Here is a 25,690-nt window from a genome sequence, read left to right as displayed (position 1 = left end):
AGTTTGTCTAGTTGAAGTCATTCCTAAACAACATAACTCAACAACAGTCCTAAATGATGATCCAGCTATGTACTGAAGACCTCCTTAATGATGCAAGTTTCCAAAGAATCTCACTCTGCCAAAGAAGCCCAGTCTTCTTTTGGTTACCTCTCATCGTTCTGAAGTTTTTTTTCCTTATCTTGAAGCAACAGAATCCCTGGAGATAGTAGTCATAATCTTCCTGTGGCCTCTTGAGAATAAGTATCTGCGCTTCTTTTCATTGATCCCTTTCTAATCTCTGGTCTCTATACAAAGCTTAAGGTGAATTCTGTCTTCTTAATGATATTTCAAAAGATGGACCCCAGAACTGAACACACTAATGCAAATGATGTCTATAAAGGGAAGAATATAGCAGGTTTAAAGAACACTCTGCTTTTTGATACTACCCAAGGGACCACTATTTATCATTTTATTGAATTATATTGAACTTTTTGATCACCAAAATCCATGCCCATCAATTATCCTTCATTCCTTCTACGTGGCTGGCACATCTTTTTCATTAATCACACATTTTATTTCTGGTGACAGATTTTATACAGCTTTTTCTCTAACATTCCTCATTTTTTACACATTACAATATGATGATCATACCTGCCATAAGCCACTCCATTGTTTTATTTTTTTGTGAACCTCAATTATAATTTCTCTTTAATTTGATTTCTATGACTTGCACTCATAGAGGATTGCTAAAAAATAATTTTAACTCAAATAGGACTAAATGAACAAACAATTCTTAACTATCTTTTTATATGCCAAATACTTTGCTAGATGTTGGAGAATGTCCAGTAAGAAATATTAGCTTAAGAACTGCCAAGAAAATGGAATTAAAAGTCAATAATAACACCATATTATGGAATTTTACATACATAAGAACTTAAATGATGAAAAACATATGAGAAGCAGTGAAAATATTTATTTTGCTTCAGATTTCTTATCTAGAATTTAAATGCAAATAAGTGATTGAGATAGCCAGGAATTAGTATATTTGACCCAGGAAAAATTGATATCACGAAGAGGGTCACTTTTTCAATATAATTTTACTATTTATTGCTTTATCTTAAAATCATATGTCATTATTAAATGCTGCTTCATTTAAAAGAACATTTTTCTAGATTTTTAAATTTGTTTTTGTCTAAAAAGCAATGTCAGAACTGTTGACTATATTTAGTGCAATTTATTCTTAGGATCACTTATAAATTCCCAGTGAATACAACTGAAATCAACCTCACATCTTCTAAGATGGCACTGTATTTGAGAGATTGTAGAACCAATTAAGTTATATTATGACTATTAAGTGGATACGTTTCAGAGAAATTAATCTAATTATTAAAATTATTACCAGAGGTACTTGTGACCAATAAAGAATATAGGGTGGTATTTTGTTAGTGGAAAACAAGAAAGAATAATTTAGAATAAAAAGTAGGCTTCTGGAAAATGCCTGATTTCAATTTTTTATGGATGATGTAGAAGTTTTATTACATGCCCTTTCTTAAAAGAAATATAGAGGGAGCAGCTAGGTAGATAGAAAGCCAGACCTGGAGACAGGTAATCCTAGGTTCAAATTTGACCTCAGATATTTCTAGCTGTGTGACCCTGGGCAAAGTCACTCTTCTGACTTGAAGCCAATACATAGTATTAATTTTAAGGTAGAAAGTAAAAGTTTTAAGAAAAGAAATATAGATTCCTGTTTACTATAGAGCTAGACAACATTCTACAACCAACCAAGGAGATGAGTACTTATTAAATACCTACTCTATTCTAGGAACCGTAATATATATTGAAATATAACCAGTAGTATTAAAGTTTAGCATTAAATTAGACCTTTGGGGACAAATAATGATAGTTAAATTTGGTGACTTAAAAGAATTAGTTTAATGAATTACTAGTAGGGCTAGAATTGGAAAATTATTGCTTTTCTCACATTCACCTTTCATCTCTCCTTTTGTCCACAAAAACCCTCAGGTCTTCCTATCCTTTTATTACATTCAGTATTTGATCAATTGTTCTAGCCTTTTGGACAAAGATTTGGAAAATTTATTTCCATCAGATTCTTCTTGTCCATTTCTCCATACAGTACATCATCAGTAGTGAAGTTCATCTGCTAGTTAGTGAAAGTGACATATTTTTAAAGTCCAGAAAAGAATACGGTTTTCTCTATTTAAATAACTTCAGACTATTAATAGCTATGTGATTTCCTCAGTTTCCTAAAATGTAAAATGAATAATAATAGCCCCTGCTTCCAGGTTTGTTATGAGAATCAAATAAAGTTATATTTGTAAAAGTTCTTAGCACAATATCTGGCATATAATAAGTACTCAGAGCATACTTCCTTCTTTCCTTTCTTCCTTTTTCCTTCCTTCCTTCCTTCCTTCCTTCCTTCCTACTAATTAACTGCATTGACTTCATTAATTCTGAAATTGATTTCTGAAATTAGAATTAGCAATGAACTCATAAATATTATGGCCATATTGCTTCAAAGTGGTGGAGAGAATGAAGGAAGTTTGGGAATACAAGAAAAGAGATCTCATGAGGGATGCTCTTTGGATGCAAAGGTTAAGACTGCTGCAATCTGCAATATGTCAGCAGAAGTAAGGAAGAAACAGTTCATGAGATTAGGAACCCCATGAGTAACAATCACTCAGGAGGATGAAGCAGACATCTGTGCAACCCAGTGATAAAAATCCATAGGAGAACTGGGAAAAGAGTACAGACTTCTCTGCCTGTGGTTAATTAGTTTCCCAGAAACAACAAATTATTCAAAAATATCTAATAGGAGGATAAAATTTCTATTAGAATTATTATATAAATGGATGATTGGTCAAGTGACATGATAGTCAACTTTATGGAGGTGTTTGGTTATAAAGAATTAACTATGTATTTGAAAAATAGCGAGAGTTCTGGCAAATTTTATGAGAGCCATGTGTGAATAATATAAAAGGAAAATATCTGTATTTGATAGTCCCCAAAATGTGGAATAAGGGAAAGAAACATCTACTATTGGTACCATAGCTGAATTTCAGAAACAAAGAGAAGTCTGACATTTTATATCCAATATGAAATGACATTAAATAAGATTTTTTAAAAAAGGGTTTTCTTGCTTTCTGTGAAATGTAAAAAATTCAGTCTTGTTGGCACAATTTCCCTCAAATCAGATTTGATTTTGTGGGTCTGATATGCTACAGTTCACTACATATCCTAGTGAATATTGGGGGCGGGAACATAATCACCAGGTTTTGCTACTTATGGAACTTTATAGACATGGATAAGCCTTTTATAGAAGAATTTAGTGGAGCATTAGCTAGCAAAATCCTAATTCTTTTTTTTTTCAGATGTCTTTACCACAAACTGTTTTCTCCTTCAATAACAGTAGAGGGATTATTTGGGAAATATAAATGTCTTTGGGGAAGAAAAAAACACCCAGAAAAAAGAGATAAAACATAGTCAAGTTCACAGAGGGAAGGCCTGTTTTGGAGGGAACGCCATCTTCAGGGTATCAAGTGATTGATTCTCAAGGAATCTGAAAAAGGGAAGAAATAGCAATGGACCATATTTAAAACTTTCATTGAGAAGTTATCAATATGTAATGAAATAAATGATTACTTTCCAATGCCCGTAAGATCTTTCTGAGAATAATTCACTTATTTATTTAGAAGATTTAATAAGGGAATTTAAAAACTCCAGTAAACATTCTCACAATTAATCGAAAGGTATAGGAAATACAAGATTTCATTGTGCAAATTATTTAGTGATTACCAAAAAAAGGTAATTTGGTGACATTTTAAGAGTCAAGAAAGTGATTTGTTAAAAGTGACACATTTTAAAATCTTTCCTCCAACAAATCCTTCTGATGCCTATATTAAAACCATATCTTCAAAAGATGTAACAATAGAGAACTTACCCTTAGCAGATGATATAAGGTAACTATTAGTTTGTTTATATTAAGCAAGTATAAACCAAGGAGAACCAAATGTACACAAAGGTGTTTGTCATTGTCAAGGAAAGATCAGCACAGAGTCTAAATAGAAAAAGTATTCCCTCTAGATGGTAAAAACCCTCTACATAGGAGGCAGTTGGGTGGCTCAATGGATTGAGAGCCAGACCTGGAGAAGGGAGGTCCTTGGTTCAAATCTGGCCTCAGACACTTCCTAGCTGTGTGACCCTGGGCAAGTCACTTGACCCCCATTGCCTAGCCCTTACCACTCTTCTGCCTTAGAATAAATACACAGTATTGTGTATCAGATTCCAAGATGTAAGGTGAGGTTTTTTTTTTAAAGCCCTCTATATAGTTGCATTTTTACATTACAATGAATTGTTTGGATCAAACAGCCACAGAACAGAAACCATAATTATTAAAATAAAATCAGACCTATCAAAATAGGGGGAAAAATCAATTAAAGAAGATCTGTTTTCCAGACTGAGGCAAACTGTTGATTGGATAACCCATATACCCAATTCAACATTTCTTGTATCTTTGACTGACATGAACAACAAACTGGGTCAAATAGATTAGAGGAAGAGAGTACACTTTATTAACAATGAAAAACTGCAGACTTTTTTAAATGAGAGGAATATGACTAAAAAAAGGGAGATGGTAAGTCATATACCAAAAGAAAACAATAACTGGCAGATAGCTCCATTGGTAAATATGTACTATGAGATCCAAAGGCTGAACATGAGTCAAAGACTTCTGTTGGAGGATTTACAGGAGAACTTAAAAAAAGGACACCAGAGGAATAGGCATGAATGGGTTGTAATAACTGTTAGGAGTCCACAAATCAATAGCCTCTCTGATGCACTGATTTACCAGTACAAACTGGTTCTTAGACATAAGAAAGCATTTATTTAGCACCAGCTCATTTGCTTTGATTCCAAAGACATTGACTCTTGGAAAACTGATGGAAATCCTAAACCTAGTTCTTTTTCCATGTTCTCCAGAATCCTGATACATTTTAACCTCATCAATTTTACCTCATGCCCCCAAACATTAGCAATCAATAAATAAACATTTGTAAATAAACCTGTTATATGCCAGACACTGTAGGAGTAGATCAACTGATAGCATTGCCAATAGGTGAGCCATTTGTTTAGAATTAGAATGAAGACAAAGCTAAATCACCTTCTTTGTTTCTCACTAGCAAACCAAAAAATGGAAGAAAAAATAGACTGTTCAAAAATAAAGACTTTAAAAAATTTGGCTCTTTAAATGGTCTCAGGTAGTTTGGAAAAACAGCTTATGGGAGGCAAATGCCCTAAAATTAGAGTACTGACTTCAACAACAATTTAGCTGTTTGTTTACTTACTTGAACTCTGTATACTTGTTTCCTCATCAATAAAATGGAGGCAGTAATCTTTACACTTTCTACCTTAGAGATTTGTCTTGTTTTAAAGCAGAATGCTTTACATATAAATGGCAACATAATCATCATGACTACCACCACCACAATCATCCTACATGAAGCAATCCATTAGAAGAACTTAAAAACTGCTTGAGGTGATGGACAATCTCATTTGCGTCTTTGTATCCCCAGTGACTTACATGATACCTGGGATGTAATAGGTGCCTATTTTTAAAATTTTTAATTAATTATCTATTAAACACTTAAGTCTATTTCCTATCTCTGGAAATGAAAGTAACCTTGGCTTTTCAAAGTCAAAGACAAACTCTTAACAATTGTGTTTTTTTCCCCCAAACTGTAAAAAATCCAGTTATAGGGCTAACATCTGACTATTAGCCTATGATCAACTCGGCCAAGATTGGAATGTCCTATTATCATTGGTTGGTCACTTGTTAATATTAGGGGAAGGATTCAGTAAGAGTTGCAGAAAGTCATGAAATTATCTAATCTGCTCTGTATTAGTGGCGAATATGCCAATCTGACAAAGTAAAAGATCTTTTAGGGAAATCAAGTTTTAAAATGATGCCACCAATATTTATGCAGAAAAATCATCTGGAACTGGGTATATTTTGTTTTATAAGGCTAGGGTTCAAATTTAGAATCTGAGACTCATTAACTCTCTGACTGAGCCCAGGTTGCTTACTCCTTCCAATCTTCAGTTTTATCTTTTTTAAAATGGGCATGATAATTCTTGTCAAACATATAATTGTTGGGAGGATCAATGAGAGAATATGTAAATGCTGCTTTTAAAATTGTTAAAGAGCTAGGCAAATGCATATTATCTTTTTTACTGAATATAAGTAATTTGCTGTTTTAAGAAATAGGTTCATATATAATTACATGTATATCGTTTTCCTTTTTTAAAATTTAAGTTCAATATCATCAAAAGGAGAGGCAGTGTGATATCATTGCCTCACAGTCAGGAAAACTTGAATTTAAGTCCCTCCCAATACATACTACCTCATAACAATGGACAAACAGTTTCATTCCTCAACACCCCATGAAATTTGCTAAAATTCTAAATTGCAGATGAGGTACATAGTTGTATTAGCTGAGGGAGGGAGTTCCTAGTCTAGGGCTCCTTACATCTCAGAAAACACAAGCACAATAAAGAAACAAATAAACATTGCTAAGTATGACAGGGGGGGAAATGATCATAACTCAGCCTATGAGTTATTACAAGTGGAAAATAATAGTCCTGATGATTAAGGAATAACTTTCAAGCTGAAGAGTCAAAAAAATTCATTAGACACGGAGTAGGAAGGAGGCATGTGCTTTCAAATCTATGTGAAATTACAGACATCATTCACTACATTCTTCAGAACAGGGCAGAAGCTCCTTGTTATTGTTTGTTTCATTAAAAGCTACTCTCCTTTTTCCCTAGGAAATTTGTATGGAGCTATGATTTCTATAAGCTGCTAATTATAAATGTGAGATTATCAGATAGTAATTGAGAGTGAAAACCTTAGAATTAGGTGGTATTTAGAAATAGAAACATAATTTCTTAGATTTAAAATAAGAAGATCAAATTTTAGAATTGAAAGGAAATTTAGAGATCACCTAATCATGTTTTAGAAATAAAAAAAAAAAAACTGAATCTCAGAGAAGTTTCATTGTCTTAAGCTCATGAACCAATATTTGGCTTTAGTCAAAGATACTACCATGGCTCCTTGGACTCCCACATCCATCCAGGGATATTTCATATTTAGCACTAAAATGTCATTTCATTTCCTAGATCATAAAATAACATCTGGAACAAAATTTCATTAGTATACTTTTTCTAGTAACAAAAGTTCTATGACAGGTACCACTGTACCCATAAAATATTATGCTGCTAAATAAACAGTAATGGCTTCTTATCTTTTCTCTAGAAAAAAGAAAACTAATAAACTTTTAAAATAGCTACTAATTAGGCATACACCTATTAGTACATACCTTACTTGGACTCCTGTGAATTATTAAACTTTAATTATTTGGGCAATCAGAGTAATAGACAAAGACTGAAAATGACATTTAATAGAAAAGTTACTAGTTTTTTGGTCAAAGCATTACTCAACTACACAATGAATTCTATTCCAGTTTCCACGAACCTGTATTCAGGCTTATTAGAGTCAAACAAAATTAAACTCTTTTGTCTGGATAGTAGCACAAGTCTACATGAACTAGGAGAAGAGTATTTTGTTTATCTCTAAATATCATTTTAGAATGCTTCTGTAACACTTTCAGCCTATGTTGTTATAGATTTGAAAAAGTTAAAAAAGCATTTAGCTATCTTATAAAGAGCCTGTTTTGGGATTCCTGGGAAGATTATATTAGAAGTAGATAAGCAGTTATAATTTTCACCCAATGTAAAATTGCAGTTGGGGCAGTTAGGCAATGGAGCTCTAGGTTTGATTTCAGGAATACCTGAGTTCAAATTTGGCCTCAGATACTTCCTAGCTGCATGAACTTGGGCAAATCTCTCAACCTCTGTTTGGCACTGGAGAAGGTAATGGCAAGCTATTTCAGGATCTTTGCCAAGAAAACCCCATGGCTTCCCTGGAGTCACAAAGAGTCTGACACAACCAACACAACAAAATTGCAGTTAATGATCAATGTCAGAAAGTAAACTAAGTGGAATAAATTAATATATGAGTGTATTGATGGCCTAGACAGAGGGGGCACCACCAGAGAAGACGTGGCCTGCATGGAGCCACAATGGTTATATCTGAGGGTTTAGTTCTTTTTTATAGAATTTTAAAATTTTATTTAGAATATTTTCCCACAGTTCCATGATTCATGTTCATATAGAATTCCTCCAGTTCATCATTGCTTTCAGCACAATAGTATTTCATCCCCATCAGATACCAAGGTTTGTTCATCCATTCCCCAACCCAGGGATATGAGGGTTTAGTTCATGAGATAAGGTCAGAGAAGTCTCATCTGATGTCTTGGACTCTTACAAACTTGGCTTAGAAATGGCTCTTTTAAAGCAACTCTGCAGTTCTCTAGAAGGATCCAGAGAAGTAGGTTTGAGAAGAGGCAATGAGAATGAGATGAAGCATGGCTTCCTTGGAGAGTCTCCAGAGCAGGTCACCAGTTTGTAAGCAAAGATCCTAAACCAGAGGGCCAGCCTGGAGGACCTTCTGCCCAACAGGGTGGGCCCTCTGGTGTAGGTGGTAAGTTGTTTGTTATCAAAGCTTTAGAAGAGGTAGGTACTAGGAAAGGGTGGTGCCTTTTGATTAATGGAGTAGAGGGAGAAGATATTGCTCTGCTTAAGACAATATTTGATTCTAAGGGGAGTTCATTATATGTCCAAATATGAATCCCATAGGGCATAACAAATTGAGTAGCATTTAGAAAAGAAAGAAAACCTAAAGAATTGAGAGATCATAACAAATGAGTTTTTATTGAAAGTAAAAGAGAGAAAAGATTTAGGGACAAAATAAGTATCTAAGTACTTGAAGGTCTGTCAAGTAAAAGAGGTTTTCACTTCCTTTAGAATTACCCCAGGGGCTTAATGTGTGGAAACTCCCCCAAGGGACATATTTTAGCATTTAAATAGTAAAGATTTCAAAATATTTAGAAGTATTCCAAAAGGGAATGCATTCTTACCTGAGTGAGGAAATTCATCATCAATGGATCTCTTGAAATGCAATTTTGATATCTTTTTAAAAATTTCTTTGTCAATTGTCATTGTTCTGAACTTATGATCATGTCAGTGTAGAGATATTTCTATGTGAAAATTCCCTCCATTGTTACACATCATTCATTCCTTTGTAAATTGTAATTTGTAGTTTTTATTTTTTTTAAACCCTTTCCTTTTGTCTTGGTTCCAAGGCAGAAGAATGGTAAGGGCTAGGCAATGGGGGTTAAATGACTTGCCCAGGGTCACACAGCTAGGAAGTGTCTGAGATCACATTTGAAGCTGGGTCTTCCTGTCTCTAGGTCTGGCTTTTAATCCACTGAGTCACCCAGCTGCTCCCATTTGTAGGCTTTTAAATTTTAAAAAAAATTAGTTTCTTTCTTCTTTTCCTAAGAAATACAGAACTCTTGTATTATCTAAGCTTAGCCAAGCAAAACAAATCCGTGCATTAACCAAATTCAACAGTGTGTTTCTCATTCTTCATATTAATCCATTCTCTCTCTGTAATGAATTGTGTATCATTTCTTATCAGTCCTCTTCAGTTACTTAAGTGACAGAGAAGTCGACTTTGCCTATGATCATAAAACTAATATTTATCCCAAAACAACTTGAATCCATGTCTTTCTAAATCTATAGCCAGCCTCTCTTCACTATACCAAACTTTTTTCACCTGTTGAATAAATACAAATTAAATATTCATTATGTGTCATCTAGGTACTTGTTGTTAAGCTTCATGCTAGGGATACAAGGACACAAATATTCACTGGGTCAAAAAGATTTATTAAGCAATTATAATATGGCAAGGGCCATAATCAACATTATAGATATAAAAAATAAAGGAACTGCTCCCTCCATGAATCTTGGATACATACACGCTCACATTCAGGCACACACATCTATACAAATATACATCTATACAAATCACAAGCAATTGAGCATGAATCCTTGTGCGTGAGCATGTGAGTGTGTATATGTTTTTTCCCACTTAAGAATCTTGCAAGGTACTGGGGAGACAGAATGTAGATAAAGTATCCCCATGGGAGAGGCTTTTAGGTATCCCAGACAGCCTATGGAAAAGCATGGAATTGGAAGATGAATTCAAGTTGGAGGAATACTACTAAAAGGCAGTTCAACTGGAAGAGAATACGTGAAGGAGCTTAAATGAGGATTAAAGTGGAAAAAGAAGTTGAAAATCAAATTATAGAAATCTTTATATGCTAGGCAAAAAAAAGATTTTATTAGATTCTAAAGCAAAATGATGTTTTAAAAAAGTTCTGAGTAGGAATATCTGTGTTTTAAGTACATTAAGGTGGTAGTTGAATGAAGGCTAGCTTGAAGATAGAAGAAATTAAAAACAAGGAGAAACCACAAAAGAAATCAGTGCCATAGTCCAGACTAAACTGGCAGTGTCTGAACTAGTGGGCTGTAAATGAAGAGGGAGAACAAATTCAAGAGTTGTAGCAATAGAATAGACAAGATCCCTCAACTGATTAAAATGTGATAAGAGCTACCATTTATGTAAAGCATTAAGATTTGTTAAATGCTTTCTATAGGCTATCTCATTTGATTATCTTACCACCTAGAGAGAAGCAAGGATAATTATTATTAATTCCATTATACAAAGAAGGGAACTCAGGCTGAGGGAGATTTGCTACATTATCCTAGGTCACACAGTTTTAAGTGGCTGAGACAGAATTTGAATGATGAGCTTGCCAAGTCCAACTCCAATATTCTATACACTTAGATGCCAATGAATATAGAGAAGAGTTGGGGGTCTTATGTTGGGAAACTGGCTGGATATCATGAGGGTGGTAACATAAGCAGAAATAGGGAAGTTGGGAGAGGGGTAGGTTTAGGGAAATAGAAAATTCCTCTTTTGTTTCCTTCAGTGAGTTTGTGATAGCTAAGGAACATTTAGGCAGAGATGCCTAACTGGTGGTTGGGAATATGAAACTGAAGTTCAGGAAAAAGATTAGATGTGGCATGGGGATTATGGGGGTACTTTTTGGACATGAATTAAAGTAGCTGGCCCCTGCAGTCTCTTCTAACTCCTATATTCTGTGATTAGAAAACCCTTTAATTAATGTCCATTTATCATCAAATTATAATAATTATGCAATGTTGCTTAAGGAACACAAAAACCTGCCTGTCACATAAATCCTTCTCCTTTAAAATTTTGATTCTTTTCTCTTAATATCAAGGCAAAAGAGTAAACACAAGCAGCTAACAATCAAGTTCATCTTTCAAAGGTTTCACTTTATAAAAATCCTTGTCAGACACTCAGCCTTGATTGATTCTGTTTTATCCAACATCCATTTTTAAGATTGTGTCTTTTCCTTACTCTCTTACAGATTGCTATAAATTCAAATCCTCTCATTTATACTGCCTGTTGGCAACATTTAGTCACTCATTTGAGTGCCTTTAAGTTCATGAATGTGACATGTATGAGTCTTAAATGGAAACTTAAATTGTCATTTTTAGAGATGCAGAAGATGCAGGACAAATTACCATTGTCAACTGTTGTCCTATCAAAGGTGATAGCTTTGGTTGTTCAGTTGGTGATAAGACAGCTTACTTAGCATAGAGCATAGTGCCCCCAACAGGGACATATTTTATTATGTTTCATCAATGGAAATCTCATTTTGAGATATAAAGTCAGGCGGCACATGCTCACCTTACCTTAACATAGCTGTAGCACAAGCATATTTGTTTTAATATGAATGTTGTCCATTCAAAATCAGTTCAATGCCTGAGAATGTATTCATAATTTCATTTTTTCCAGAAAGTAGGGGTAAAGGAATACCCACACATTTTGACTTAATGTCGAAATAAAAAAAAAAAAACAACAAACAACAATGGACTCCTATTGGAACATTCTTCTATTCCTTGGAAGCCCGTTAAAAATTATCATTAAAACAAACAAACAATGATGCTTAAATCAAAGCAGTGATCCATTAGGGGCCCTCATTTGTTGAAATCAAAATACTACAGAAAGAGAAATAAATCAATGTTGAACATAGAGGGTGTTAACTTCGCCACTGCAACTAGTTGAAATTAAAAATGCTTTATCTACAAGTTCAGGCTAACAAACAAAATTATCAACAACTATTTGTGTAGTTGTCTGAAAATAAGATTAGAATTTTTTTTTAGAAAAGTTTCACAATCAAATGTTTTGTTTTGTTTTTCCTTCTGTTGGAAGCAGTGATATACTTCCTTTAATATGAGTTCATTAACTGAATAACAAAAGGTAATGAAACTATGTTGTTGCTAAAACATTGTTTTAATTGTCTATTTAGTATCCAGAAATTCATACATCAAAAACACTGACTCCCTATCAGTGATGAAAAATGCCAAAGATTTCTCGAGTACCATGCTTGAAAAGATTTGTTTAAGAGCTTGCCACTCATTTACAGAAATTGCCTTTTGTTGAGCAATAAAAAGTAGAAAAATTACCTTGATGTCATTTTTTTCAGCTGCCATCATGGAAATAAACCTTCTCTAATAGTTTGTTATGCACGGAAAACAAAATGTATTCTAACGAAAGAATTTACTGATGCGATTTTAAATGCAGTAGCCCTTTTCATTTCCTCTCCATATTTCATAAATCTTGAACAACCTAGGTTTTTCCTTAAGCCTTTATTGCAAAGGCCTAATTTCTGCTGCTATAAAGAGGGCAAATTTATTCCAAGAGCAAACTGCAGGCGCAACCATTCTTAACTCAAGCAGCACAGATTAAGCAGAAAGAAGCCCATTAAATGCCACCTTCCATTTTAAGGAGTCATTCAAAGACAAGGTGTTCTCGGCCTCCACTCCTATTTTTTCCACTGACAGGTCATTGTAATGTGCTGCACTTGTCATAGATAGTCAAGGAGCTAAAGCTGAGAGGATGGATAGTGATCCCCAGTGGCCTAGCAAGGCTGAGGCTATATGCCCCATTGCTCAGCTTTCCAGTTAAATTCCCTTTTCTTGGCCTCCTGAGAAGCCAAATGAATATCTACTCCCCCATCCTCAAGCTCAGAAGGCATAAGCTAATGTAGTCGTTTATATAAATTTTTCTTCCTAAAATCAAATCTTAGCAGCCCCTCTTGGAGTTTTGATTAAAAAAAATACTTTCTGTCTTAGAATCAATACTACGTATTGGTTCCAAGGCAGGAGAGTTATGAGGGCTGCCATGGGGTTAAGAGACTTACCCAGTTCATATAGCTAGGAAAGGGTCTGAGATATCAAATTTGAATCCAAGACCTCCCATCTCTAAATCAGATTCTCAATCCACTGAACCACTCAGCTACTTCTAGGGAGTTTTGCTTTATACATGGTAAAAAGAGATTCAGAAATTATTTGTCCCACAAGATTTGGCTCCACTTGAAAATAATCACTGTAATATTCAGATCGTATATTGCAGTAGAAAATATATTTATTTTAACAACCAGCCTTAGAATCATGGGACCTTATTTTGAATCTGTCCTCTCCATGATAACTGGGTGACATTAGGTAAGTCATTTAACATCTCTGAGCCACTATTGGCATGTATGTAAATCAATGGAAGAGAATTAGCTGGATTCTGAGGTCCAAAGTCCATGACTATATAACTCTAGGATTTGAAAAGTGGTTTACATATTTTATTCCATTTGATCCTCACAACAAACCAGGGTGCCAGATGTGATGAGTATTCTTATTTTACAGATAAGGAAACTAAAGCTTAGAAGTTAAGTGATTTTTCTGTTGGTCATATAGTTAACAGGTATCTGATATGGGATTTTTACCCAATTGTTCTTGACTCCAAGTTCAACACTCTATTTACTAGAAAACAGATTAATTAAAGGATATTTTTTCCAGTTTACAAAAATAACTTACCACAGGTCTCTTTTAAGTTGCTCCAGATTCTCTAATGCCCTTTCAACATAAATTGGAAAAACAAACAACCATCCCCGAAGTGTAAAATTGTAAGGATGTATATTGCATAAAGAGACCTAGATTTCCTTTGACCTAGTTTTCATCGTCACAGATTTAGAGCTGGACTAAACAATAGCAGCCATCGAGTTCAACTGCTTCATTTTACAGATGAGGAAGCTGGGTTTCAGGGAGTTTAAGTGACTGTGAGTTCCCCATGGTCTCATTCATAGTAAGTGGAACAATCAACAAATAAAGTCATTATAAATAGTGGGTTATAATGAAATACATTCTCTAAGCCTACATCAAACCCCCAAATCAAAACATAGCCCTTGTGTACAAAATATGAACTCTTCTCTAATTCTCTCAGCTGGGAGACAAAATTAAATGGTTTCCTACTAGTGCATAAGACTGAAAAGGCTATAATTTTAAAAGTCACTTGAATAATTGGTACCAATATTCCTGATGCTCATTGATGTGAGGAGACTAAACTTTCACTATCCCATGTGTATGTTTGTCATTTATCCTCTTCCTCAGGTGCAAAGAAGGCTACCAAGGAGTCCGCTGTGATCAGTTTTTGCCGAAAACCGATTCCATCCTGTCAGATCCAAGTATGTCCAAAGTTTGTTTTTTTTTCCTTCTTCTTCTTTCTATACTGCACTTAATGAGCAACCATATTCCACGATATAGGCTAAGATGCAAGAAGAGTTTCTTGCTGTGATGTGTAATGAATGATTTTTTTTTAAATCTACTGTAAGTTGGATAAGAGGGTACCTATCTTGGAGGCTATCCCTTCAAGTCAGGAGGAAATTTCTCTCTTTCCTATTCACTAGTTCTGGTAACTGCTCAAATTCCAACTTGAACACTATCTCACACTGTTCCACTAAAATATAATATTGAAATAGCCTTCTAATTATAAAAAATAAGTATGTGGTACCTGCCTCTAGTATCTAATAATTCCTCTGGAGAAGATGTAGCTAAGTGGAAAAAGCAATGGATTTTAAAAGACTCAGTTTCATATTCTGCTTTTTCAACTCATCATTTGTACTTTATACTCTACCAACAAGTAAATTATTGGGTGATTATTAACTTTATTAAATAATTTTCCACAGGTCTTTTTTAGGTGCCTCATTGTCCCTTGGGTAAGACCTTTAGAAAACCTTCCTTTCAATTTCTTCATCTATAAAATGAGGAGATGGGCACTAAGAATCATTCTGGCTCTAAAACAAACAAACAGAAACTTCCTTGGACTAACAGAGGCAAATTTATTATAGCTTGCTGTATTATTTTTTCTTGTGCATTGTAGCATATAGTGGAAGGAGAATTGAACTTCAAGTCATAATGCCTGGGTATGAGTGTTGGCTCTGACATTTGCTAGATAATAAAACTGAAGGCTGAAGAACTTGACCCCAAATAGGTCATTGTGACAGTCAACTTGATTACTACATAAAATCTTATTAATTCAGATCCACATTATTTGACATTTTTACTTGCCAGAATGGGAATGGAACTGAATCTATATGTTAAATATGCTAACTAAATCATGTAAACATATTTTATAGTTTTAAGGTTTAAGCTAACTTTGGGAACCAACTGCTTTTGCTCACTTCATTTTGATATAAGGCTTTGAAACCTTGCCCTCAAATTGCTAATTTAAAAGTTAAAAGGATAATTATATTTTTTTTGTTTTTTACTCAATTAGTGAAAGACTGGTAGGACCTCTATTGACAAATATTTGTCCTTTGCTTGTATAACTATGTGTATTAAAATGATATATTTTATATATTAAGTAAAACAACCATATGTGTTAAAATTATTTTTAAATTCAGACTTTTTTGTTCTAACATGAATGGTGATTTATATTCGAGGATTTGCTATATCCACAAAACACCATGAACTCTTTGAAGAGTTGGTACATATTTGTTTTCTGAGTCATGCTTTCTTATACAAATAAACATTTTTAAATATTTGTTGAATTTCACTGATACTGGTGTTTACTAGTATATTTAAGTCATTTAAAATATTTTTGAAGGATAAAATACATCAATTTTTGGACTAGCAAGTAAGTAGTCTTTCAAAAATTAAGTATCAGTGATATAAGTATGCATACATATATATATGCATGTATATATATATGGAATTATTTAATCCAGTCAGTAACTTTTACATATTTATCCTTTTATACATTAAGTAGTTATTGAGTTGAATTGTATGTGGATATGTAGGTTTAAATCTTTCCTATTACAGCTCCTTTAAATATTAGAAATGGCGTTCTCCAGCTCTTTTATGATGAAATACAGTAAATTAATAATCAGAGAAGTCAATTATCTTATCCAAGTTCAAGAAAAAATTAGTATCAGAATCTGTCCTGGAATTTAGGCCCCCTATCTTCTAATGCAATAATCTATACATAATCATACTAGACACTCAACATATTGTATTTATTCATTAACTTTTGACTTCAAACTTTTTTCTTTCCTTTTTTCTTTCTTGTGAAAATTGTTAAAAAATCTCTTAGATGAATACAATTCAACATATCTGCTTGAAATCATCTGCCCATTACATGAGCAATATTTTTTCCTTCCAAGCTACATTTCTCCTTCAGAAGAATAAGGCTTGGTAAAATTCAGAAGTTACTCTAATTCATAGGAAAAAAAAAGTGCTCCATTAGTATACTTATTTTTCATTAGGATGATTATATATCAGAGGAATATTTTTGAATTTTCTTTTTGTGTTTTGACAAACTGGATTTCAATTCAGAGTTTCTGAGGTTGAGTCTAGACTCAATCATTTCTTAGCTATGTGACCTAGGGAAGTTACTTTTCCTCTACAGGTCTCAATTTTCTCAGTTGAGGAAGATATTTTGAGTAAATACAAGAAATAAGAACCATGATACATACATACTCTGAGTGAAATCAGTTTATTAAAGATGATTCACATAACTGTTAACAAAATAGGTCAGACTGGCTACCTCATTAAAGCCAGTCACCTCAGTGGGAAGAAATGGTGTCTCCTTATTAACATCCAAGAAAGAAGGGGATCAGGGAACATTAAAATTGTCTATTCTAAGAAAAATAGTTTGGTATTCAGATGTGGCTAATAACATCCTTTTCTGAAAATGAAGGAATGTTCATTGTTTTATGGAACTCATTTACCTCTTAAAATCTTTGCCAGGAGATCTCAGTACCACATGAGTATTGTCCCCTTGGAGGAAATCAAATCTCCTCTCACTTCACCCAAATAGATAAGGGAGAAGAAATATCTTTTGGGGAATGTCATCAAGTTAAGCTGGCTATGACTTACAGACAAAGTAGATGTCCCAGAGGTTTAGGGAATAAATGGCAATAACTTTCCCTTTTAACCACATCTTTAAGCTAATTCAGAGGGAAAACTGAATTTCTGAATTTAACTTGAGTAGAATAATATGGCATGAGCAATCATACAGAATGGGGAAGCAACATACAATTCAAGTCAATTAAAGAATAGAAGTAATTATTAAATGATGCCAAAAAATTTTAATTTCCTCAAAAGAAAGTATTGGGTCAGGTAAGATTTAATATTTCTTTCTACTATGGTATACTATGAGGTTAAAGTATTAATCCAAGTACTAATCAGTCTGTGTAAGAGACTAAAGCCCTTATTCCAAGGTCAGATTTCCAATGGCTATGTCAAATTATCTCCATATAATTAAACAAATGAAGGTAAATTCTCCTTACTCTTATTATAACCACGTTTGAATGAACTAATCAAGTGTAGCAAAATATTAGTTAATTTATTAGCAATTTTACTTTTCAATTTTTCTACACAATCAATAAAATATAGTCAGGATTTCTTGATAAATATCTTTAGTGAAGGGCAAACCCAAATTTATTTTACACTTGAAAAAGATTTTCAAATCACAACTATTTCAGAAAGGTATCTAACTTCATTGTATCAACTGTAGCACTGGTTGAGGGAAGCCTAAAGTATATACATTGTCTTTTTTTTTTTAAACCCTTACCTTCCATCTTGGAGTCAAAACTGTTTATTGGCTCCAAGGCAGAAGAGTGTGAAGGGCTAGGCAATGGGGTTCAAGTGACTTGCCTAGGGTCACACAGCTGGGAAGTGTCTGAGGCCAGATTTGAACCAGGACCTCCCATCTCTAGGTCTGACTCTCAATCTACTGAGGTACCCAGCTGCCCCCAATACATTGTCTTTTGACAAATTTTCTACATAAAACAAGTTTGAAGCTCAATGGGTAGCTTCCAGGAAATTAGCTTTTGGTTATGAAATAAAATATTAATGTTAAAATGTGGATCTAAAATACTAAACCTCTAAGTATTAGTATAGAGCTATTTGACTGAAGTAATAAATATTATCATGCTTCTGAATGGGGGCAGAGGGACAATTTAATCAACAGAATTTAAATTTTCCCTACTACTTTATACCAAGAACCTTGGAGAAATAATCAAGCCAAAGTATCTTAATTATCTTGATTAGAGGTAAATGGAAAAATCTAGCTTAAGTAGAAAGATTTTTTGTCCTCCCTTGAAGATAGGAGGATTTAGAAAAAAAAAATGACTAGTAAAATCAAAACCAATAAGGACTGGCAATTTTAATGAAATGGCCTTCAAGGGACCTATATTGTATTTAGAAAAAAAAACCACTAGGTACAGGGGTCAACACAAAAGTTTCTATATGTATATACACACACATATATAGTACATAGATATGTATATAATTATTTTTATATATTTAGAGGGAAGAAGGAGGGACACTAAGCAAATGGAGAAATCAAGAAGGGCTTTTTATAAAAGGTGGCTCAACTTGAGCCTGAAAGGAAATTAGAGATTTTAAGAAATGGGTTTTGCAGAGAAAGTACATTCCCAGAGAAAACCTGGAATTGTGGGTATGAGCTAATCATCCTTATCATGACTTGCTTGAAAGTCTAACCTGTAGAAGAAGGATTACATTTGGTTTGCTTGGCCCCAGGGGGAAGTGTAAAAGTTGTAAAGAGCTAAATTCCCCATGAACATAGAGAAAACCTTCTTACAATTAAAACTGCCCACAAGTAGAAAGTATTGTTTCAAGAGAAAAATGACCTCCCTCTAACGAGAGGTTATTCTCATTTATCATACATGCTGTAGAGGGCTTGAGGGTTTGAGGAAATAAGATGAATAAGATGATCTCTGACTCCCCTTCCAATTTTGAGGTGCTATTATTTTATCGCTTTATTTATTTTACCTAGAACTGTGATTTCCTTGGTGTAGAGAGCTTCTTGGTAATAAACTCCCTCTACTGCATACATACCTACAATTCTAATTTATTTTTCTAGAAATTTACTTTGGGTGCTCAGAAGTTATAGTACTTGTCCAGGAGCTCACTCTACATATATGTCAGCTGTAAGAGTGAAAATTATGAGACTGGCAATAAATTAATAATGTTATTAAATCAAAAATAAAAGGGGGAAAATGCATAAAAATAGGATATATATATATATATATATATATATATATATATATTCAACTTAACCTTGCTACTCCATTCTGTGGCCACAATTAAGGATCCCCTAACCATGCTCACAGGAAATCCATCCAGCAACAAACATGGAAGAGAAGAGAGTGAAATCCCGCTCTTGCCTCAATTTATCAAACTTTTTCTCTGCCCACTAACTCTAACACATCACCTCTCAAACTGTGGGTTTCTGTTTTGCCTGGGAGGCCCAGGGGGGCAGTGGAGGGGGCAGTGCAGGGGACATTACCATGCCCCCTCTCTCCTGATCTCTTGCCTCTGTGGCTGCTTTTTTCAGGCTGCCATTATATCCTTGTGTCCCAGTTCACTCAATGATTACCTTCACACAATCCTCACCTCTGGTTCAAGTTTAGGCTGGCCAGGTATGTGGCCCCAGAAAGGGTGGAGGATAAATTTCCTTCACATGCAGCAGCAGACCTTGGACCCAGTTCTTCCTGACTCTGAAGACAGTTCATCACACATACTACTTTTCCGTTATTTTGTTAAAAGCACCAAATAAAAGATTAAAGAATAGAAAGGGGACAAAACTGAGAATATAATCATATATATGATGCAATTAAAATTGACAAATTGTATTTGAATGATCAATTCTTTATTAGCAACATTCCTAAAATTGCTTTATTCCCTGAACTTGGATCTGGAAATGTTCCATCTTTGTTTTGCTAATCTCTAAGTAAAATGTATGAGTCTGTGTAATTACTTAAGAACATTATTCTGACATGGGATTCATAGTCTTCACCTGAAAGTCTAAAGAGCCCATGACGCTTGGAACTTGATGATTGTTTGACCAAATGTTCCATAATATATCCAATATAAGTTAATTGTAAGCCAAAAGAAATATTAAGATGAGACCTGCAAGGGTATCAGTAGGAACTTCAGTGGTCTAAGGATAAATAACCATGGTTCATGATATGACAATGTTTCAAATATTAGTAAGTTTAGCAAAATCATTAACAGATACTTAAGAGATGGAATTGTTAAAGACTATCTAGATAGTCAAACCCTTTTCAGATAGAGAAACAGAGGCCAAGAGATGTGAAGTGATTTATCTAACTTCATTTAGTCTTAGCCAGTGGGAGGTAATATTTTAACACGCCCTCTATTGAAGCCAGTAAGATTTCTATTATAACTACCATCTTAAATTTCTATGTAACTGTCTTCACTATCCCCATAATTATTAATACTATCATTATTTGTGATCCTTTATATTTTTGGAAATTAGGTGAAGGATTTCATTTAACTCATTGGTAAAATTATAAGATCTTAAGCCTGGGCTCTATGGATAGCTTTCAGGGAGTTTCTGAATCTGGATCTGGAAAAAAGAAATTCATCTTCTAGTTAATCTCTAAATGAAATCTATTGTTTTTTTTTAATTACTTAAGAACATTATTGAAACACTACCCATAATCTTCACCTGAAAGAGTTAAGTGTCTATGACACATGGAAAATCTTAAAAACTCTTTATTTAGATAATATTTAAATTCCTGAAAAGATTCATCAGTTCAAGCTGTGTATGCCACAGAAGATATGTTTTTGCACAACTGCCCTATAAGAAAACTATTCATTTCTACTATAGATGATTAGCTTTTAGGATCTGGTAAAGAATTTTCACTGACCATATTTATATCCTAAATTTGGAACTACAATATACTTTTTTATTCTACAATGTACTATTAGAAGAAATAGGAATTATATTCTATACCATTTCTTTTGAAAAAGCCCATATAGTTTGCCCCCTGTAGTATTATTCATTATAGCAATTTTAATTGGCTATAGGGCAGACTTCATGTCTCATCTGGAATTGAATAGTAGGAAAAGATGAAAGGAATATTTAGAGCAAAGGAGAGAGCTTCAATAGATAGAAATTTTTCTTCTTTGTCTAATGACAAGTTAACAAACATAAATACTGATAGGAAGCCTTCAGTAGGTGCTTAAACTTACTTAGAATCAAATATATACTCTTTTATCTCCTTAAGAATTTCAAATTCAGGTATTAGGATTTAAGACAGAAGGAGACCTTAGAGATCATCTAGTCCATTGACCTCCCACATCAATAAAGTTTGGACTGAATTTGTACCATTAGGACCATTTCCTCATTGATATTTAGTTTGGTTAGAACCTGATAGTCCAAAATAATGAAAGCATTATTCTCAAGTTGCAGGATATATGATCGATATTTTTTTTTGAGACTGTAGTGTTTTCTGTATTTTTCCTTCCTACAGTTTTATAACAGAGAAAAATATCAGGATGTGCAGCCCAGGGCCTTAATGTAGTTGAGAGGTCTTCTGTTCTATGACAATAATATTGACAAGACTGATTGGGAATGGAAAGTCCATGCTAAGAAAAATCATTAGCATCCTAGTAATCATTATAAAATTTACATTGTTTAAGGTGCTGAGATTGAGAGAGAGCTGCCATTAACAGATCTGGCCTACCCAATCCAGAAACCTTATGACTGAGAAAAAATCGAGGTAGGGTCTCAAAGCTTGAATATATTAGTTGCTGCCGAGAAAACAATTTCTATGGCAATTTGTAGAATAACCAGAATTTTTTTTTCCTGAGTGGCCTGCCAAAATTTTTATATTTTGAATCATTTTTAAAAATTTTGAATCAATTTTAATAGGATTGGGGAATATTTTCTCCAATCTAGAATAAATAATCAGAAACCTAGGATGAGAGAATACTTTGGAGAGTATCTACTCCAGTTTTCCATTTGTAATGAAAAAAAAAAAGACTTTAGAGAACATCTATCGAAGCCTTTTCATTTCACATATGTGGAAAGTAGAGCGGGTGACTTGTTCAACATTCCACAGCTACTTAATGGCAGAAATGAGATGATAGGATTAGGTTTAGAATTCAAAGTGGGGGACTTTAGGTTGCTAAATCCAACCCTATTTACTTAAAAATGAGGTAGCAGACAAAGACAGAAGGATCAAATGACTTACACCAGATCCCAAAGTTAGCAAGTATCTGAGATGAGCTCAGCCCTTCACAACTCCAAATCCAGCACTCTATCCACTGTTCTCCTTTGCTCTAAGTCCTCTGATTCCCAATCAAAGCATTCTGATATAATTCCAGACCTCCATGGAAAAAAAAATGATACCAAACTTTATAGTCCAAAGCTGGACCTATCACTGGGTTTGGCATCAGTTTCTGTCCCCGTAGGTACACTTGCATCCTTGCCAAGGGTGCTTAGCTGTGTGAGAGGACCTCACTTAAGGATATGTCTCTGCATGCAAAAGTGTCTAACTAAAAGAGAGCTAGACCTCAGCAGGAGCAAATGCCTCATCTGGGAGACTGGCACTTAGGTATATGTTTTGTATTGAGTTAAAAAAAAAAACATGCTAAAGCACAGTCTTCTCCAGGGAAAGTTATCATTTGAGTCAAAGTGATGCATGAAATGTTAGTAAAACAGGCTGTGCTGGAACCTCAGTAATAAGCCAGGGACAAAGCATGATCCATTTATTAGTTAGGCTATCAATAAACAAAAAATTGGATCAGTAGTTTCTTGATGACCAGATCAAGAGTGAGGGCTTATGGGAGCTTCTAAACCTAGATGTGTCTTCCTTCTGATTGGCCTGGCATGACATCATTTGAACCTTCCCTGGAAAAGGCAAGACAATCAAGACATTTTAATAAAGTACGTTGGGAGATACCTGAGCACCTCCTTGTCATATCATCTCTGGGAGGTGGAAGTACTCCTCAAGGGATAGGATTTGTTTGTAGCTGGGGGAACGAGAGTTGGATTTTAGTCATAACTGATCATACCACACCCCACCTCTAGCAATTGAAGAATACTACTTACTTTAGGGGACCCGGCTGCCTCTAGCAATCTTGGCTAGAAAAAACAAAAACATCACAATCAGTTTCCTCTCCCTTTGCCAAGTCCCCTGGGAGAACAAGTCACTCCTAACTTTGAAAAGGAGAAGCAAGGAACATAGAGTCATCCCCTTGGGAGAGCACTCATTAAGAATTTATGATGTAGTACCCAATGTTCTGTGAAGAATAATACAAAAAAATTAAACAATCCTTGCCCTCAGGAAGCTTACTTTCTATTAGGAGAGGTGACATGTACATAAAAGAGATATGAAAGGAGCGTATGTAACATTGGGGAATATTTGTTGTGGAAAAGTAGAAACTATGTGGCATTGAGCCTTTTTTGTTAATCCTCTAATTATAGAATAAATAGTTGGTGGTAGTGGTGATGGTCATTATTATTGTTGAGTCTTTTCCTTTATAAATAAAATTCTTTATGACCAATTGAGGTCCTGGCTTGAGAGCTGAACAATTGCAATACACCTACTGGGACTGTCTATTAGAGCAAATTCTCCTGTTTCATGCCTGTCCTGGAATCATAAGAAGGGTGACATCCTCCTCCCTTATGCAAATTAGAGACTGAAAAAGAAGATGTTTTGAATGGAAACCAGGCCAAAAGTGGTCCTGTCTTTAGTTGCTATTTGTTTCTAAGACTATCTGTTTGTTCCATAGTAGCTTCTAAGAATAGCATGTCTTAGTATATCAGTATGTGATTTCTTCTTAAATTTCAGTCTTCATATTACTATGAGTCTCTTAAAATATTTTTTTGAGATTGGAAAAACTTGAAAATTGTATTTTAAAGGGGAATTCTTTCTAAAAGGGAATCCTTTCACCCTCCAAAATGAAACCAAAATTAATAACATATTTTTCAATCACCTAATCAAAAAGGAAGTTAAATGCCTTCCTATTGTCTCTAGAAATACAAAATACAGAATCTTTAGTTTAGTATTTATACTCTCTCTCTCTCTTTCTCTCTCTCTCTCTCTCTCTCTCTCTCTCTCTCTCTCTCTCTCTCTCTCTCTGTGTGTGTGTGTGTGTGTGTGTGTGTGAGTGAGTGTGTGTTTTGAAATCCAGCTCCAGCCTATTTATCATGGTTCGATTGACATTCAGGCTGAACTAAAGTCAGCAAGCCATTTCTAGCTTCACTGCATCCTCAAATGCCATATCTCATTCTTATGTAACAGATTTTAACTAGTACCTTGAGAACATTTCTGGCTTTTCTTGGATCTACTCGCTCTAATTAATGCAGAACTTGTGTTACATTGGGTCTTTGCAGTATTCCTTCAAGTAGCACAGGAAAATTTGGCTGTGCTCACAGCTGCCCCTGGAATGCCCCAACCTATCTTTGGAGCGTTTATCAGCATTAAGGGGCAGTATTTATGTTAGTTGCTGCAAGTCTTCAACCTGTTTGAACAGGGAAGGTGATATCCCTTTAGTATCCTCATTACGGCTCCCTCTCTTCTTACCAGAGTCCCTTCTTTAAATATCTCTGTTCTTTTTGGTTTGGTTGTCTACATCCGTCCCCAGCATTCCTTAGTGAGGTGATTTTTCTTGCTCCCAAAGTATCACACAGACTGCTGTGTTGGAGAAGACTTCACAAGTGCCCCGGCATCCCCTCCCTGCCCCTACCATACCAGAGGACATTATTTTGCTTGGCCCACCCCTCTTCCCAGAAGACCAATGGGAGCACTTCCTCCCTCTGCTCCCTGGGTAATGTGGGGGCTCATGGGCAACTTGAAGTTGTAGTTTAGGCACATCATCTCTAAAAGGTTCACCAACACTGACATAGAGTGTGTGTTTCAACTAACCTTTTAAAAGTATCCCTAAATGATCCTAAAGAATTATGAATCTCTAGCAGACTGGACCTCAGAAGAGGCTGCTCAGACCTGAGATGCATTTCCATGGCCATCTCTACTTTCTCAGGCTCAGATCAAGGATCAGCCCAAATTCTACCCTTTTTAGGAAGCTTTTCATGATTCTTTCCCTCACACATTTCAGTTGCAAGTGCTCCCTTTTTTTCTAATTCATGTAGAAAACTTAATGTTTCTCCTCTATTTCCAGATTTCTTGAATTTTCATTATGCTTATTTAGGGTACATGGTATATTTCATTTAGGATCATAGGATTATGTAATTAAAGTAGGAAGAGACCTTTGGGGACCTCTGCTTCTACCACAAAACTGAGATAATATGATGTAGGAGAATGGAGCCCTAGACTTGGATTTAGAAAGATACTGATTTAAATTGCTTATTAGTTGAGCAATTTTGACAAGTTATTTAACCTTTCTATGACACAGTTTGTATATATAGATATACATACATATATATATATAAAGATTTACACACACACATACACACACGTATATGTATATACATATATACATATATATATATATATATATATATATATATATA

At 34.5% G+C, this 25,690-nt stretch overlaps 1 protein-coding gene across 3 annotated transcripts in view; it reads left to right on the top strand.

Annotated features, from left to right (window-relative positions):
• NRG3 (neuregulin 3) overlaps positions 1–25,690 on the top strand; it is a 1,114,098-nt gene that overhangs the window by 800,297 nt on the left and 288,111 nt on the right. For all 3 annotated transcript variants that reach the window (XM_044662771.1, XM_044662770.1, XM_044662769.1), the window contains exon 3: positions 14,488–14,561. In XM_044662771.1, the coding sequence (XP_044518706.1) occupies positions 14,488–14,561 (74 nt within the window). The remainder of the gene's footprint in view (positions 1–14,487; positions 14,562–25,690) is intronic.

The sequence above is a fragment of the Gracilinanus agilis genome, chromosome 2 (genome assembly GCF_016433145.1).
Source record: "Gracilinanus agilis isolate LMUSP501 chromosome 2, AgileGrace, whole genome shotgun sequence".
Classification (NCBI taxonomy): Eukaryota; Metazoa; Chordata; class Mammalia; order Didelphimorphia; family Didelphidae; genus Gracilinanus; species Gracilinanus agilis.
This window is presented reverse-complemented; position numbering and strand designations above follow the sequence as displayed.